Raw genomic sequence first — 16,898 nt, 5'->3', positions numbered from 1 at the left:
ACAACTACTTGCATGCAATTCTGCCTTCTTCACTTAGTAAAATATTTACTACAGATAAACATACATAAGCATACTCCTGTCTTTCTTCCCACAGCTGTTACCCTCCTCTGTCCTATCAGATACAACTAAAACCTGTGTAAAAATTTCTTGTGTCAATAGTAAACATCTTTAAAATATATTATTTTAAAACAAACCTACAATATTCTAGTCATTATTATAAGCTGCATATTACATAGATAGCTTATTGTATCCAAATAATATATTAACGTATCCATATAACATATACATGCACTTTAAAGCATGATACAGCTCTAAATTCTGTTTTACTGTTTTTTTAAAACATAAGGACTTGTTTTGCTCAAAGAGACACATTAGCTCTATACAGAATTATACGCTGGAGAGATTTAAATGCTTACCTTTATCCATATTTCCAGGGGACACAGCATTTAAATCGCCAAACTGCAAAATAAACAATAAAAAAACTGGACACAGTCTTAGGCAAATGTGAACTTAGAGTATCTGTGACGGAGCAGATCTGTGCTCCACTGGTTTGAGGCTAGCATTCAAACGCAGGATCTTGGCTGCAACCACATCCATAGTACAGCAATTAATTTTCCATTCCATCCTAGTCTTGTGCTTATTAAGACAATTATCACTAAGTAAACCCTGAAAAATTAAAATGGGGAAGTACAAACTTTTCAAGGTTACTTCATCAGGGCCTTTGTTGCTTGAAGTGAGCTATTTCTGTGTTGTATAAAGCCATAAATTATGACAGATACCCGCTCTGAACTGCCAATATTTTAACAAAAAGCTCTTTTTAAAATTTCCCAGATACAACTTTAATGGTGCTGGAACAAAAATGACGGTGTGTCACAGTGTTGCAAATCTACCTGTAAGGTAGATGAAAGGCCCTGCTGAGAAAGGGTTACAATCTGGTAACTGATTTACTTACATCAAAAAAAGACCTTTTAAAAAATGTTGCTTACAAGCTAGATGTACAACCTTTCTCCCTTTGCTTCCCTGAATCCTCTAAGTTTCTCTTAAATAAGAATCGGCAGAGCAAAATGCCATCAATGAATCTCAAATGAAAGGAGTACATTATTTAGATAAATACATTTCTAACCACAAATGATGATACCCTTCTTTTTTCAGGAGAATTTTGCCAATACCTGTGTCCAAAGCTGGGAGAAAATTGAGAATGCTTTTCTCAGCTGCAACACCGGTTTATACTGTCTTACACTGTTTGTCAGACCATAGTCTTAGATTTCCTCATTTTATTTCAGTCACAGTCATTGAATACACAGAAACATGAGAAGACATGCATTTAATGGGCATTTACTACTTCTGTTCTGCCCCTCTCACCTCCAAAAGTTTTGGGTTACTTACTTCCTCATAGTATCTCCATCTTCAGTCTACATAAACTTTTTAGATGACCCTACACTACATTTGTGTCTAAAACATGCAAAGTCTGTTAAGAAGACAAGAATGTAGTAACTGTATACTTCTGTAGTACCTTACTGCAAATATAAGAAAGAGATGAAGCAAATATACCATTGGTGGGTCACTAAGCAGAAACACTGTTATTTAGTCTTTCTGAAACACATCATGCCACATGATATAAAATCATTTGACAAATAAAGCTGAGATATTTCCAATTTCTCTTGTAAGTACAGCATCTATTTATAGTATTTAATGAGCCTATCAATATATCTTGAGAGAAGAATGATGCCTGATGCCAAATCAACTCGCAAAATGACCTGCAATTTATCGGTAACAGACTATGATACAGTGACTCCCAAGTGTAAAAATGTAACAAATCTGTCCCATTAACTATCTAGCATATTTTCAAATATATCCATTTTCCAGCACTTTTGAAGTGCAATTCTTTGATGACAAGTCCTGCGTTCCTCACCCTCTCACTCAAAATAAAAGGTTAGATGAACTACTGGGAAAAAAGAGGGATGAGATAAACTTTGCCTTGCAGATGCCATAGATGAGTATAAAAAACTGGTTATGAATTGAGACTCTTGTTCTATTTTTTAAACCAACAGTTTTTGAAACACATGTATGAAAATCAACTGCGTTGCAAACCTCCGTCTATGTCTGTGCTGGTTTTATTACATGTACGTGAACAGTATCACACAAGCCAAAATTCTGCACTTAAGCCATCCTTCTCAAGTGAACGGGGGTACTCAGCTCACTTGTGTTAACATTTGTGTGGGAATTCAAAACGAGTGCAAATACATGTAAACAGATCCATGTAAGCAACACTTTTGTATTACTCTGTTCTTTTTTAATTTTCACATAAAATATTCAGTTCTCAAAAACTGGAAAAGGTTGTACGTTGATCAACATTTTTCGAACTGTGCACATGAATCTGTATGCAGATTTGTAAAGAAGCAAGGTCATTTGGAAATAATTGGTTGTTAGAATGCAATGTGATTTTAGTACTCTGACAATAAACCAATGAAACAAGTTTGAAACTGTTGTGTGTATTTGTAACCCAATCTATTGTTATATTGCAGAACATCCTACAGCTCCACATTTAAAAAATACTCAAAGACATATACCCAAATTCGTCACTAAATCTATCAATCTAGTCTCTTACATATTATCTTACCTCTCCCATAACTGCAATAGGTGTCTCTCCTGTTGCCTGAGCAACACGATGTTCTACTAAGTAAAACATGTATTCATCGTAAAGCAAGCGGATCAGATGAAAAGAGCCAAAGCTAGCAGCACTGCGCAAGGTTAAATCTCGAATCACCATTGAGCTATTCAAAAATAGAAAAATATATATTTATGTATTATATGTCATAGTAATTTTAACACTTATCCATGTAGACATTTCACCTCAAAACCAATATTCTCAAAAGCAACATTATCCTCAAATGTCTGATCTATGGTGTCTTCGGAAGGAGATCTCCAGGAAAGGCAATAATTTGCTTCTCCCCTTCTTGGAAGGTATTGTTGGACACCACATTACATAAGAAATAACCAGATTGTTTTGTTTTCAGTTCTTCTTTGTTTTGATATATGCATAACTACCAATACTTGAGCACGTGTAAAACCTAACTTGAAAAAAAATTTGTTGAAAACATGAACAATAGCATCTCGTGTCCACTTTCCCAATACAAAGGTTTTAATTGCCATGATTTTAAAACTTTGAAACTTAAAATTACAAAAAGATAGGCTTGTGTGTTCATATTATGTTGACAAATTCTGATATCTTCAGCAAGTAGTTGCTACAGTCATTTTCAAGGAATAAGGTTTACTCTGATAACTGTTTCAATAAGCAGCTAACATGGAATGCTTGTCTTAATGTTCTTTTTACACATTAAAACCAGGTTTTGTCTTCGATATCTAGTAAACATAGATACCACAGTGTTTGAATAAATAATATTAAAAATAGTGGCTTAACAATTCAGTAGTTATTCAACCCAAGAATTTCATATTATGTTTCTAACTCAGGACAAAATTCCACCTGCATTCATTTGCACATGGCCTTCAAAACAATAAACAAGGATCATTTAAGTCCCTGGTGATTTGCAAGTAGCCCCAAGTTCAAGGATAACAACAATAATCTTCTGAAAAAAATCCCATGTTTTTCACGACTTAGCAAGCAACTGTTTGATATTTACATCTGTCAACTTCACTGCAGTGAACTCAGTAAATAAGAGAATAGTTAGAATGTTTTAGAAGTCTATTAAAAACTACCTGTAGAAAGACCATTTTAACAGAAATTGCCGTGCTGCTTTAGGAAAGCTGGGTCTTCCTTCATATGGTTTCAACGCTTGCATCATTACATTATCAAGCCAGGCAGCCCACTGCTCCAGAGTGCTCTGCTGTTGAAGAGTCATCTTGAAATCTGTTTCTAGTCTCTGAACCATGTTGTCATCACACTGGCACACCCAGGAAGCCTGCTCCTGTTACAACACAAGGCAACTCTTGAATTAACAATATATAAGCCAAAGCACAGAATGTAATTCTTTCTCAAAGATTAAGCAATTCAAGGGATGAAAAGGACAAACCCCACTTACTAGACAAACTAAGAAGCAGTTTTTATTTTTATGTCTATCATAATTTTGTTGAAAGCAAATGGGTGGGAAAAGCATAACATATAAGAGCAGACACCATAAAGAAATGAGAACAAACAATAGAAATGACAAAAGTATGTTGTAGTTTTCCACATTCATTTTCAAAAAAGGCTTCTACTTTCCTCATTCATCACTTTTCTACTGAAATATTTTGGACTTGTCAGTTTTTTTCTGGAACAACAGGCAGGGCAAGCAGGAAGAACAATTAAATGGGGGGCTAAAGTAATAAAAGAAGGAGCAAGAAATCAAGTGCAAGGTTCCTTTCGTTCTGAAGAAGTTAAGCTTAAAGACAATTTCTGTTATATCATCTCATAAAAGAAAGCTTTGCTTGAAAAAATTGTTTTGTTTGCTGACTATAGGCAGTAATAGATTACACATTACTTAAAGTACAACATAAACTGCACACAAATGGAGAAACACACTCTGCATACAATAATAAGCAATTTAGTGACTGTTACCAAGTTTAAATAAGGCTAGCTGGTCAATTCAGAAACTAAGAGACAAAAATGAAGACTCACTAACTGCAAGCCATGTCCTTAAACTCTAGCTATCATATGCCAAGTTAACACCTCATTCACAGACTCTGTATCTATGTTAAGATATTAAAATACTTAATATACTGTACCTTTGGTCAAGTACTCTTGACTAACTTTTGTTAAGATTATTAACAAGTATGTTAAAACACTCGTTCACAAGGAAAAAAGGCAAACACAGAACTACCAGTAATCTGGAACATTTCACTTTTCTGGGCAAAAGGAAAAACATACTTTTCCTTGGAGAAGCAGAAACGTGGAGAAATTAAGCTTAGTGAAAATATAAACTTACATTCTATAGCTAACTGGAAACTAGTTCTAATCTCTTCTAATCTAATCAATTACTCAGGAGATCTTGTAAATTTAAGCATAGGCACTTAGATACAAAGTATACTAACGGTATTGTCTTTGAAATAATGAAACAGTCTCTACTAAAACCAATGTTGTGCATTTAATAGCTTTTAGAGATATTCAGAAGCTATGCTACTATCTGAGATCTAATATAATTTATGCTATTACTAAGACATGATTCATGGTACCCATTCCAAGAATGTATTTATTTCCTCTACATTTACATAGAAGTTGGAAAAATATGTGCACTTCAAGACAGTAAAAGGAAGCAGATAATGGTTCTGAGCTCTTACTTTCCTAAAGTGTAAGCTGTCACATTTGGACTGAATCACTGCATATATGAATCAGCAAAATGTTCTTACTTCACTTTCTTGATAGAATAATGACAGCTAACAATAAAGTTCAAAATCATAGAGGAAATAACACTGTTTTTTTTTTTTAAAAGGCCTGTTATTTAAAGCTACATTTTACCTGAACGTTGGCAAAATCAACACGGTTAAGATCATTGAGCATCTGGTTGATTTGAGAAGTATTTTGAAGCACAGCACGAGCTGCTTGAGCCAGGTGATTAAGAGATGTGTATCTTCGCAGAGTCTGGGCAAAGGCACTTACAGCGGCAACCTATGAAAAAAATTAATTTATTTTTACATATTGTACTCTTTATCTGTAGATTAATTCTACAGATTGAGTCTTTACCTTCATTTTAATATTCTACATTAATGAGTCCTCATAGGTGAATTACGTCCGTGTAGCAGATCAAATAATGTCTTCCTTATAATTTTTTGACACAGCTTATTTACTCTCCCATTATTTGATGCTTGATGCTAAACATGAAATTTAGCAATAAAGTTAAAATGCTACTGCTTCTAGATGCTACTGCCCACTTGGTTTGCCATTGCAAGAATAATACTGCAACAGTTTTGTCTACCTTGGTTTGTATCATCCTCTGTGGAATATTGTTCATGGCATTTGAAAGCCAACCTTCAAGGCTTTTTGCAAAATTGCGAATGGCTTGGGTCAAGGCACCTGTGCATTAAAGAATAAAAACAGAATGAAAAGAAAGCAATGTACCTGTCTTGAAATGTTTTGCATTCTCAGTACTTACGTACTCAATGTTCAGGTCCGCTGCTTTTACTTACTAAAAGACAAATCCAGTCTAGTTCAAAATGCCTCATTCAGATATAGATTATGCAATAATGACTTTAGTTCTATTTTAATAAACAGTTCTGACCTCCTCACCTAACAATCTTTCAAGAAGTTTGTGACCAGCAGTATTGTTTTGAGCACTCCTATAGAAGAACATTAGTAAATGCATCAGTTGTTGTGATGGAAATTTCCATCACAAACTTTCAGCTTTCCACTTCATCTAAGCACCTCTTTTAAGAGCAAAACTCTGGAAAAAATTCCAGTTATTGGAATACAGCCATTTCCTCAAATAAGCCCAAAGTAACCTTAAGCCATGTCATGGTGCTGCTTGCTTCAGTTTTAAAGAACAAAATCCCACATGCAGTTCTTACAGATATCACTAATAAGTAAGATGTAGGAGTGTTTTTCACTGACTGAAAGTGAGATTATTCAAATGGCTGTGGAATCTGTGTGCATTTCTGTTTCTTTACTATAGCACCCACAGAACTGCTGAGTGGCTGACAGAGATGTAGAGAGAAATTGAAGAAGCCCTTACAGCAATCTGCACTACTCAAAATACAAGTTTTAATTTTTCAAAGGAGGAGTACAGGAAGTATTCTTCCAAAGAACTGATCCTGGAAAAAAGAAAATCCTATCTCCTGAGTAGTAGAAACCTCACTTTCCCATACCTACCACTTGCTCATTGACATAATAGCATCCACTCAGATGGTTGCAAAAAGGAGGAGACAAAAAGAAAAAACCACAGATTTCTAAAGACTAGTAGAGAATGAATGCAACTACAAAAGTGAAGAGGAAAAAACTAGAAAGAGGAAATAATATTTATTTTCAAACTATTTTAGCTAAATGTGAGAAGAAACAGTCTAAGTAAAGATTGACTGGATTCTGTTTATAAGGCTGAATACTCTGGTAGACTAAGAAATTAATGCTGACAGAACTTGTCTTTGAGAAATGCTCTTTTACCGTTTGAATTATGGATGATCCCTTTTTTAATAAAGCTTTCTACTAGCAAAGTAAATTTACTAAAAGAAAAAATGTATTCTTCATGACATCTTTTTCACACGTCTTCAAATTTGCAGTGACAAGCGGTAGAATCCATATCAGTAATTTATATAACTGACCACACATTTGGATGCTTAGCTGAACACAATTTGATCTTACAAAGTATCTATATTAGCTGAACACTCTATGGTAACAGGTTTTTTTCCCCCTTGAGGTTTCCACATGAAGAACAAGCTTTTTTCTTCAATCCTGTCAATCATCTAGCTGACTTGTCCTGCTTTGTAAATAATTTCTGTGCATTTAATAATTAAGTATGTATTCACTCCCGTTTTCTTACCTATAGAATAAGAAAATGCAAAGTGGAAGGAATAATGTAAATACTATATGAATGATACTTAGACATTTAAGGAAAATATTACTGCTTTTTCACTTATAATTCACTTATTATTCTTTTTCACCCAACTATACATTACAAAATTATTTGCACCATTGTAATGCTGGTCTCCTTTAAAAATAAATATGGAAAAGCAGCTCAGACCTCAAGAAAGGCCTTTAACTAGGAAGAAAGAGGAGCAAATGAAAGGAATTCTAAGTTTTGAAGAAATAAAATATCTAAATTAGATTATCAGGCATCAGTATTGTATAGAACAACCATGAATTTCTAATGAGCTTTGGAGATATCATATAAAATACAGAATTTTTCTCATACTCCATCCTTTTAAGTATGCATCTAGCCACTACCAAAACCTTAAGTACCTACATCCTCAAAGCCTTCTTTTAAGTTCATGTGGCTACCACAGAAAAACAAGAAAACCCTTTCAGAGAATAACATGATGAGTATGGTGCAAAGCAAATGGCCTGAGATAGTTAAATGTTACTAGACACACACCAAATGATGCTGCAATGGCAGTTACCAATAGAAAGTTTGATTTGGATAAGCACCTAAAAAGCTTGAGTTCTCAGCTGAAAACCCTCTGACATGCAAATCTCATAAAAACAAGGCTTTACAGTCTTTCCAGTACTTTGAATTTTTGTCTGCCTGGAATTGTGTAATACAGTGTGGAAATATTTTTAGCATAAATTCTCCACCTATGATAGAAACTAACTCACAGCCAAGTTTGTTACTGTCCATTCTGTCACTTGTGAAGGTGCAAAAAGTCCATTCTAAAACATAATAGCTCTGGTCTATCGCCAAAGACATTAGATAATTATGGTCTTTATTCCTGACTCAAATGGACAGCACTTCACTTTTCTTAGGAAAAGGAATTTTGAGTTTTATTCACAGCAATTCTTCATTCATTCTGTGGGCGCTAAACATTTCAGCTCACAAATTTAACACAAAGGTTAAAAATAAAACAAATTTTTCCACAATGGTCTTTTTTTTTCCTACTCCAGTAATATCTATCACACAGCTGAGTAGGACAGTGACTTTTCTAAAAGAAAAACACTGAAAATCTAGACATGAAAAAAGATAAACCTTAAAAAATCATATGCTTACTTCGAGCACTTTCCAAATTAATATTTTTTCCTACTTTGAGCAGCTGCTGTCAATCTCTTTCCATTTACTCAGGAAAAAAATCATAAACATGCCTTTGATGAAGCATTTACAGTCACCTTTCCTCTACAGAGTCTAAACTTTTCTATAAACTGCTGTTTTCCCACAGAGGATGATGAATTTGTCTACTTCACTCAGCTTCACAGTTGTCATAGTCAACCATTAAGCACAACCTTAAGCCTTCCTCTTGGGTCTCTTGTAATGGCTAGAGATATTTTAATTCAAAAGCAGGAATTAAAAAACTAATAATATTTTAGATATTTAATAGCGAAGAGGGAACTTGTATGGCTCATCCTAACAGGAAAGCTGACTAGAAAAAGACATTTAGCTAGCTGGTCCTAAAAATAAAAATAAGAAAATACATTAGCTGTCTTCCAAAGGTAGCTCAGTGGGTGGACTTCTGAGCAGAAAACCACTGGACTGTTCACAAAATAGAGGCAAAAGTCTCTTGGTATGAATTTGTCCTGGATCAGATGATGTGTTTACATCAAGAAGTCTGATAATTATCCCAAAACAGCAATGTCAAACACAGTAGGTATCAATTATTCAAATACAACTGGTAATTCTAGAAAGAAAGAAATAGCATGAAAAGGACCTGATGCCTGTAGTTATTGATATTAAATGATTGTGTCCCATTTTCTTGAAACCCTGTACTGGCAATGGCCAATGCATCTTATGAAACAAGGCAGGAAGACACCACAAAGCTAAGGAGCTATCATATAAAAACTTCTTTAGAGACTGCCAGGCTGTGCAGGAGAAGCAAGTGAAAAGCAAGGCCAAGAGCAGGTTTGATGAAAACCCATGTCTGCACCACCTTTTTATTCAGAAAATAATGTGCTTTTAGAAGAGAGAATTTTAATTCAACCTATTAAATGTTGTAATTAAATTTGTGGGGTTTTTTATCATTGCCTATTCACTTGTGATAGACTATATTACTCTAAAATTAATATCCTACCTACTTGCATTGTCATTATATAGAAAAGTAAAACATCAAATCTAAACTAATGCAAAATGATTTACACAAGTAATGGTTGTCAGTAATTGCACGCGTTTGAGAAAACATTTTTCCTTCATTCTGCTACATAGATGAAAAGATAAATTATGTCATTCTCTACCAAGAACTTACTCTTTCCTTAAAAAAAAGGTAAAACTACCTTTGTAAATGGCTGACCTTCAGATTTTATATATTTCCAGTTCCAAATTTTTTTTTGTATCATACATAATTTACTAAAGCCTAATTTTATTTCACTGACAAGCAAAAAGTCAACAGAACTTTTTTGCAAGGCAGTACGTGCAAATATTCTTATGGAGTACTTATTACTGCTGGAGTCACTGTAGCAGAATAGATGTTCACAGCATGACTAAACAGCTTTGTTAGCTGCAAAGCTACTTAAGGCCCTAATTTTTTTAAAAATACTTATCCAACTCTTTAAAGTGACTACTGTTTTTTCATGGGAAGTATATAATATGTAGGAGTTATGAGGTTTATAGTGGGTTGCTAACGTGATTTCTTTATAATATTTAGCATAGCATATGTAATACAATAAATGCTTTATAAAGGAGTTCAACTTTCTTCACATAAATTCATTTTCTACCAAAAATAGCCATAAAAATACACTGCTGGAGCAACGATGGATTCTAGTAAAATTAACTTTGAAAAGAAAGCTGTACTCCTGGTAATGGTTGAATGGCCGGACAGTTACTGACATACATGCAGGATGTATGACAGAAAAAGCAGTAGATTGGAATAATAAATTAGACCAAAAATTTCTGAGCTAATTTTTCATTGCCTTAACAGTCATTAAAATTGATTTCAGCAGCCACCAACAAGGAACAAAAGACTAACTGTCCAAAAATGGAATCACAAAGATCATACACATTTTTTTTCAGACTAATCAAAGATTAATATGTAATGTTTAAACTAAAATCTACTGAATTTAGTGGAAGAACTGACTGACATTAGTGCACATTGGCTCAGGGCCACAGGACTTATGTCTAAGTCTATCAGGTAGTCTACAAACAGGGTGAAAGGAACACATTTTTACCTGAAAACGTAACACACAGAGAAAAAAGTACCTTTAATATTAAACTATATCTTGAAAACTAGATCTTCCAACTGCACTAAAATCCTCAGTTACGTTTAAAATACAAAGCATACATCAACTCTCAGCACAACTTCCTACACAATAAAATTAAGGATGAATGATACACAATACTTTCCTAACTTCCAAGCTTACTCCTAAAGCTGCCCTGTGAGGCACAAGACCACCACCACCATACATGCATGCACAAAAATCCTTACAAAATGTTTCAGGTGTTCAACTTACTAGGAATAGGTCTAAGGACATCAGGAATGAGAATCTCCACCAAAGCCTGGTACATCACATGGTCACAGTTACACATCCATTTCAGAATAGACTCATTCTTGCACAGAGTAATCAGCTTTGCTTTTGGAAGTCGACTTTCTATTTCACTCAGATTGCTGGTGTGAAAAAATGTAGCAAACGAATAAATGATAATGCATTTAAAGCAGGTAAAAACCTGCAATGGGTGTTAAAACGTATTATTTTATAAAGATGTCACAGATGTCTCAACTACACCCAACAGAACTTCTTTACACGTTGTATCACATGGAAATGGATTTTAAAAATGCCTCTATAGCTATGCTACAGCTCATAAATTACGCCGAGGTATGAATGATCGTTTTGGCTTTAAAGAACTGGATAGAATACTGGGAGAAGAGACCTTTACTGTAGTTGTCCAAGCAAATTAAAAAAATGGATGACACAATAGTTTCAAGACTGCACTTTAGCATACACTCAGCCTATGCAAAAATGCCAGACAATATAAATCTAATCTGAAAAATTAGCATATGGAAAAAAATTATTACTCTGCAGGTAAAACCAGTAAGATTTTTTTTTATTTGACACTTGTATTATATTATCATGAGAAGCAGTAAAAGAAGAGAAACATTTACTGACCTTGGTTCAGTAATAGTAGTGCCATCAGGTGGAGCAGAGGGAGAATAGCGCCAGAAAGTTTGCCACAATTTTTCTATCAGGCTGAATTGAAGATTCACTACCACATCCAGTATTGCCTGAGAAAATAAAACACAAGTACAGATTGTCTCCTAACCAGCTTCCCCCCCCTCTCAACTCCAGTTAGATCTATAGCTTTTTTTCCTTCATCAGGTAGTGGAGCAAAGGCAAACAGTATATTTCTCAAGTTATAAATAATATCTGTTTTAATACCTTTGATATTCATAAATCATCCAGCACTATAAACTGGTGTGCACAGAGACTTGAGGACTTGAGTAAGGCCAAGTGCACATGGATGGAAGCCTCCAGAAATGAGCATGGCCTATGTAAACATATTAGAGGAATTCACCCAAAGAAAATATTTAATGCTACTGCAAACACAAAGGAAACCTGCTATTTTATTCATTTTCATAATTCAGTACAGGTTTGAAAGCACCTTCAAAAAGAATTTTAAGAGACATACTGTTCAATATCAAATGTGGCTTAAACACCTCAATGTGTCTTTAAAATGAGAAAAAAGTTACTGCTTTTAATGTAAAAAAAAGAAATTGTAATTTAATCTGATTTACATTTCCTATTGACTAAACCAAAGATCTGCTTGTACAATCTGAAGTCTAGTTTCTCTAACATTCTGAAAACTTACACATAACTACATTTCATTCTCAGTGTCTATTATATATTACTTATTTCCCCTGTAAAGGGGACCCTCCAGAAAAAACTTTTTACTAATGTCCTTTCCAATGAAACAAGCAAAATACCCTGGGGGAAAGTTACATACTACTAATATGGCTGCTATATATTTGGCATTACTGTCTTGTATTGACCTTCATTAGAAGTCATGAACTTTAAAAAATAAATGGTTTATAGAAAATACCTCACAGTGCTCTCGATAAAGACTCTGCAGTGATTTGATGTCCTCAAAGGTTGTACCATCAGGTAAAGAAGATATTTCAACTTCTCCAAACTCTGGAAGTACTCGAGACGCATCTGTTTGCATGACAACATAATGAAAGAGGGCTGTTGTGAACAGTGCCAGTTATGGTATGATTAAGAAAAAATTTAAGGATGATACAAAGAAATAAATTCCAAAAGGTCATAATGTTCAAAGGCAAAAATCTTTCATATTTGTTGTATGTTGAAACTGTAAACAAATTCAGCCAGCATTTTTTAATCAAAAAGAAATATAAAATTATTCTTTAAGACATTAAAAAGATGTCATGTACATAATACACCTATGTGGAAAAGCTAACATACACATTATCAGAATATTACAGGATGAAGAAAATATCTGTGTCAGTGTATGAAAGATTAATCCTTGAATAGTTTTTTTCTTGTTCAACTGAAGAGTTTCTAGGTAGCCAGGTATAATGGGGCTTAGTAAATTCAATATACATTTTTCTTTGAAAGTTACTAGACTTTCAAGTAGAGCCAATGTGTGCTTTTACTATTGGTCACAAATGTTTCCAAGAGACAAGCTGATATAAGAGAAATATGCTGGACTGTAAGGCACCTGGAAAGGAAGATTCAAAACATTTTAATGCTACCCTTAGGTTCCAAATGATTTCAATAACAGCTGAATTAGGCCAAAGGATTTGGTGCTTGAAAATCTCAACCAAAAAAGCCTACACCTTCTACAATAACACAGCCAAAGAGTCTTTCTACATAAACAAATAACTGAATTGCCATTTGTTTCCATTAGTGAGAATACATGCTTAGCTGGATCAATGAATCTACAACTTGGACATTTTTAAATATGAAATTTGGGGTTCTAGTTGAAACTGTTTTGCTCTTTCCACTTATAACACTACAGTACACTTTCAAAACAGCCCACTGGATGGCTAACCTGTAGTAGTAATGCAATGCCACCCCCACCCCACCCCCCTTTTATGGACTAAAATGCACTGTTATGCACATGCAGGGAACAACATTCATTGCAGGAATTGCAATATGCATGTCTAATATAACTTTGCACAGCAACTGCATTGTGATTTACATAATATTAAATACATCACACAAATACAGAATTTGCGTATTTTTTCCTTTCTTACTTACATGATGCATATTAAATATTATATAAAGCTCACAACACAGAATATGTAATTAAAGTGCCTTTTTGTTCTATTGTAAGAATTTTAAAGAGGGCATGATAACTTCAGAAGCAACTACTGTACTTGTGTGACTTGATATTCACAGTGATAACGAAGTTCATCTTATTTATACAGCAGTATAAAAGCTGTTTTCATACCTAAAAACTGTTGATGATGTTGACTTTGGGCAATTACAGTTTGTTCAACAGATGTGCCTGTCTGTTGACCACTTCCTGTGAAGCCATCTGCAACTCCATCCACTTTCTGCATAGGCTTATACCTACAAAAATACCAAGTACAAAATTATCCTTTCTGTTCACTTCTTCGTAAGTAAGATCATATAATCTATGTTCGCTCTGATTTCTCCATCTCAAAATAAAATTTTGAGGAAAAGTAACAAAAGAATTTACATATTTTTATTTATTTTGTAAATAACAGAAGAAACAAATACTAAGGAAGCTAGAGCATTAACAATGCATTACAGAATTCATAAAGGTGATATTACAGCACCACTACCAACTTGTGGAATTTAGCTTAGGAACAGCATACCATAAATAGAGCTAATTTACACCAAAAGGAATCAAATCTTTCCCTTTCCAAATAGCTTGACCTCCCAATAATTATGTAATTCAAAAATGATGTTTCATTAACTTAAGAAAAAACAACACTACTGACTGAGGATAGTGAAAAACTTTTCAAATCAAACTTCTCTCATAGGCATAGAAGGCCTGAGAAAGCTACTTGGAAACCTAAACTCTTCATTAGTCAATTCTCAGAATCTTTTATAAAGGACAAAAATCACAATGATACAAATGGGAATGCTGGTTTGGATGGTCAAATGTCTTGACAATCAGCCTGACAGGCTGAAGATCATTCCTGTCATTTCCAACACAACTGAGAATTTACTCTGTCCCAGATCTTAACGGTAACATCTTGGATGCTTTGCACTTTTGAAAAAGAATTGTAGCCACTGGAAAAGAAAATAAGAGAAACCCCAAAGCTAAATAAAGTCTGTTTTAACGATCACTCAAATTGGAATTGTGCAGCTTGTAAACCTCCATGCTGACTTCAGAAATGTGACAAGAAATTCCACTCTTGATGCACTACTTCGAGAAGCAGTTTAATCAGTTGGGAACATTTCGTTTTGTTTCCAGTAAACATAAACCAGCATTGTCTCATGTAATTACTGAGATTTTACTTTAAAAGGAAGTTCCCATAAAAAACATCCATTCAATATTCTAGGTGTTACTGACATGAATCTAAATATACAATAACATAAGACAGACAGAAAGTACACTTTTCAACAGAAAGACTCCTGGGCTGATTAACAAACAGTTTTATAACTTTAGGAATTTCAGTGCTTGGGAAAAAAGAAGATGCCTATACCTGTCCTATCTCTCGGACATTTACATCAAGTTTCACTTTCTGTAACGGTCCAGTGTAAACTCCTATGACTGTTGAAGACAATAGTGAAACTCTAATCAACTTTAATAAAGAATAAAATTTTAATCTCTGGCATCATGGTAGCACTGAACTCTTCTGGATGAGCTTGTTATTACTTGATAAACCTACCTCCAATCCAGGCAGTTCATCTGGGAAGAATTCTTAACTTCTCTCATTATACATTATAATTACAAATACAGGCAGAAGATCAACTTCTGGAAATATTTGTAAATCTAAACCTATACTTTAAGATCGTTCCATTACTTTCTGCAAAATGTATTATTTTACTGACCCTTCAGCTCCTGAAATAGGATTCATAATGTTTTGATTACATAAAAATAACACTCCTCTAAGAGTTTTTCAGTTATGCAAAAAACCTTTTAATTAAAATATAAAAGCCAACTTAATCCTTTGGTGCTAGGAATCAGGATTATCCACCTACTTACTCCACCATGCTTTACATAAAATATGCTGGGCAAAATTCTTAATTCTTGCACCCTGACAGGTAACTCATCACAGGAGTTAACCAGTTTCAACAGCACTAGAAAATCACTTCCAAAATGAAACCGACGGATGAAAAAAAGAAAAAAATTGTTTTTCAGGAGCTTCAGATGAAACATAAGCAGACAGTGGTTAACAATTTTAGATCTGCTGTCTTTTATTTAGAAGCAGAATTTTGACAGTTTAGACATCAAACAGCTCTCCAGAATTCTTTAGTTAAATTCAAGCCATTTTTGGTGCATGGAAAAAAATAGTTACAATTTCTTTACTGGTAAGAAGGTACTGGTAAGTTACATTTTCTAAAATTATCCAGACTTTTACTCTATTTCCCTATTTTACTAACTACTAACCTACACCTTATTTCATTTTTCACCCTTTTCTTTTCTTTTAAATTACTAGGTGCTAGAAGACTGGGACCAAAAAATAATAACTGACCTTACATGAATATTACAGCTTTCTAATGATACTTGACACAGAAAGGACACCATTTGAATTTTATATAGGTTAGTACAAACAGTAAAAGTTTGCAAAGTTTTTAGTTAACAACAGACATTTTCTCAATTTGTGCAAACCTAGGAAAATAAAAAAACCCCCTAAACCACTGAAATCAGAACATGGAATCAGGTAATTCAGAAATGACACTGAATGATATGCTGGTCTCACTGTGCAGTTAATTTAGAATACAACTTCACTGACTTCCATAACCTAACTGTGACATAATTTCATTAACAGAAACTTCCTCTCTCCCTGCAGAACATGTGCAGCAAACAAACCATATTCATTAATAAGATAAAGCAGAAAGGGGAAGTATAATAAAATGCCTGCCTGGTTTGAAAAATGCACATATGAAATTGGTAGGGAAAAGAAACAAGCTGAAAACTGTCAAAACTATGAGCAGCCAAAATGGATTGACTAAGTCACAAGACAGACAAAAACCAGTGGCTTTTTCAGTTAAATTTTCTGCAGATTTTGTTGTTTGTTTGTACTGTTGCCATGCTGCCACTATTTGGATTTTACTCTAAGTCTTAGAATTTAGTATTTTTCTGGAAAATCCAACTCATGCTGTTACGGCATTTAGAATATTCTCTCTCTTAAAGGCTAAGGTTTCTATCCTTCTGGCTTGCAAAAACCCAAACTGTAGGGGTTCT

At 34.1% G+C, this 16,898-nt stretch overlaps 1 protein-coding gene across 4 annotated transcripts in view; it reads right to left on the bottom strand.

The window, feature by feature from the left end:
• The window catches only part of RFX3 (regulatory factor X3), a 131,598-nt gene that overhangs the window by 7,437 nt on the left and 107,263 nt on the right, over positions 1–16,898 (bottom strand). For all 4 annotated transcript variants that reach the window (XM_052776041.1, XM_052776040.1, XM_052776039.1 and 1 more), the window contains 9 exons: positions 13,965–14,086; positions 12,594–12,706; positions 11,663–11,778; positions 11,009–11,163; positions 5,910–6,007; positions 5,453–5,602; positions 3,718–3,926; positions 2,621–2,774; positions 417–459 (listed from right to left, as the gene is read on the bottom strand). In XM_052776041.1, coding sequence (XP_052632001.1) covers positions 417–459; positions 2,621–2,774; positions 3,718–3,926; positions 5,453–5,602; positions 5,910–6,007; positions 11,009–11,163; positions 11,663–11,778; positions 12,594–12,706; positions 13,965–14,086 — 1,160 coding nt within the window. The remainder of the gene's footprint in view (positions 1–416; positions 460–2,620; positions 2,775–3,717; positions 3,927–5,452; positions 5,603–5,909; positions 6,008–11,008; positions 11,164–11,662; positions 11,779–12,593; positions 12,707–13,964; positions 14,087–16,898) is intronic.

This window comes from Harpia harpyja, chromosome Z (assembly GCF_026419915.1).
Source record: "Harpia harpyja isolate bHarHar1 chromosome Z, bHarHar1 primary haplotype, whole genome shotgun sequence".
NCBI lineage: Eukaryota > Metazoa > Chordata > Aves > Accipitriformes > Accipitridae > Harpia > Harpia harpyja.
The sequence above is the reverse complement of the archived record's forward strand: the minus strand, read 5'-3'. Positions and strand labels throughout refer to the sequence as shown.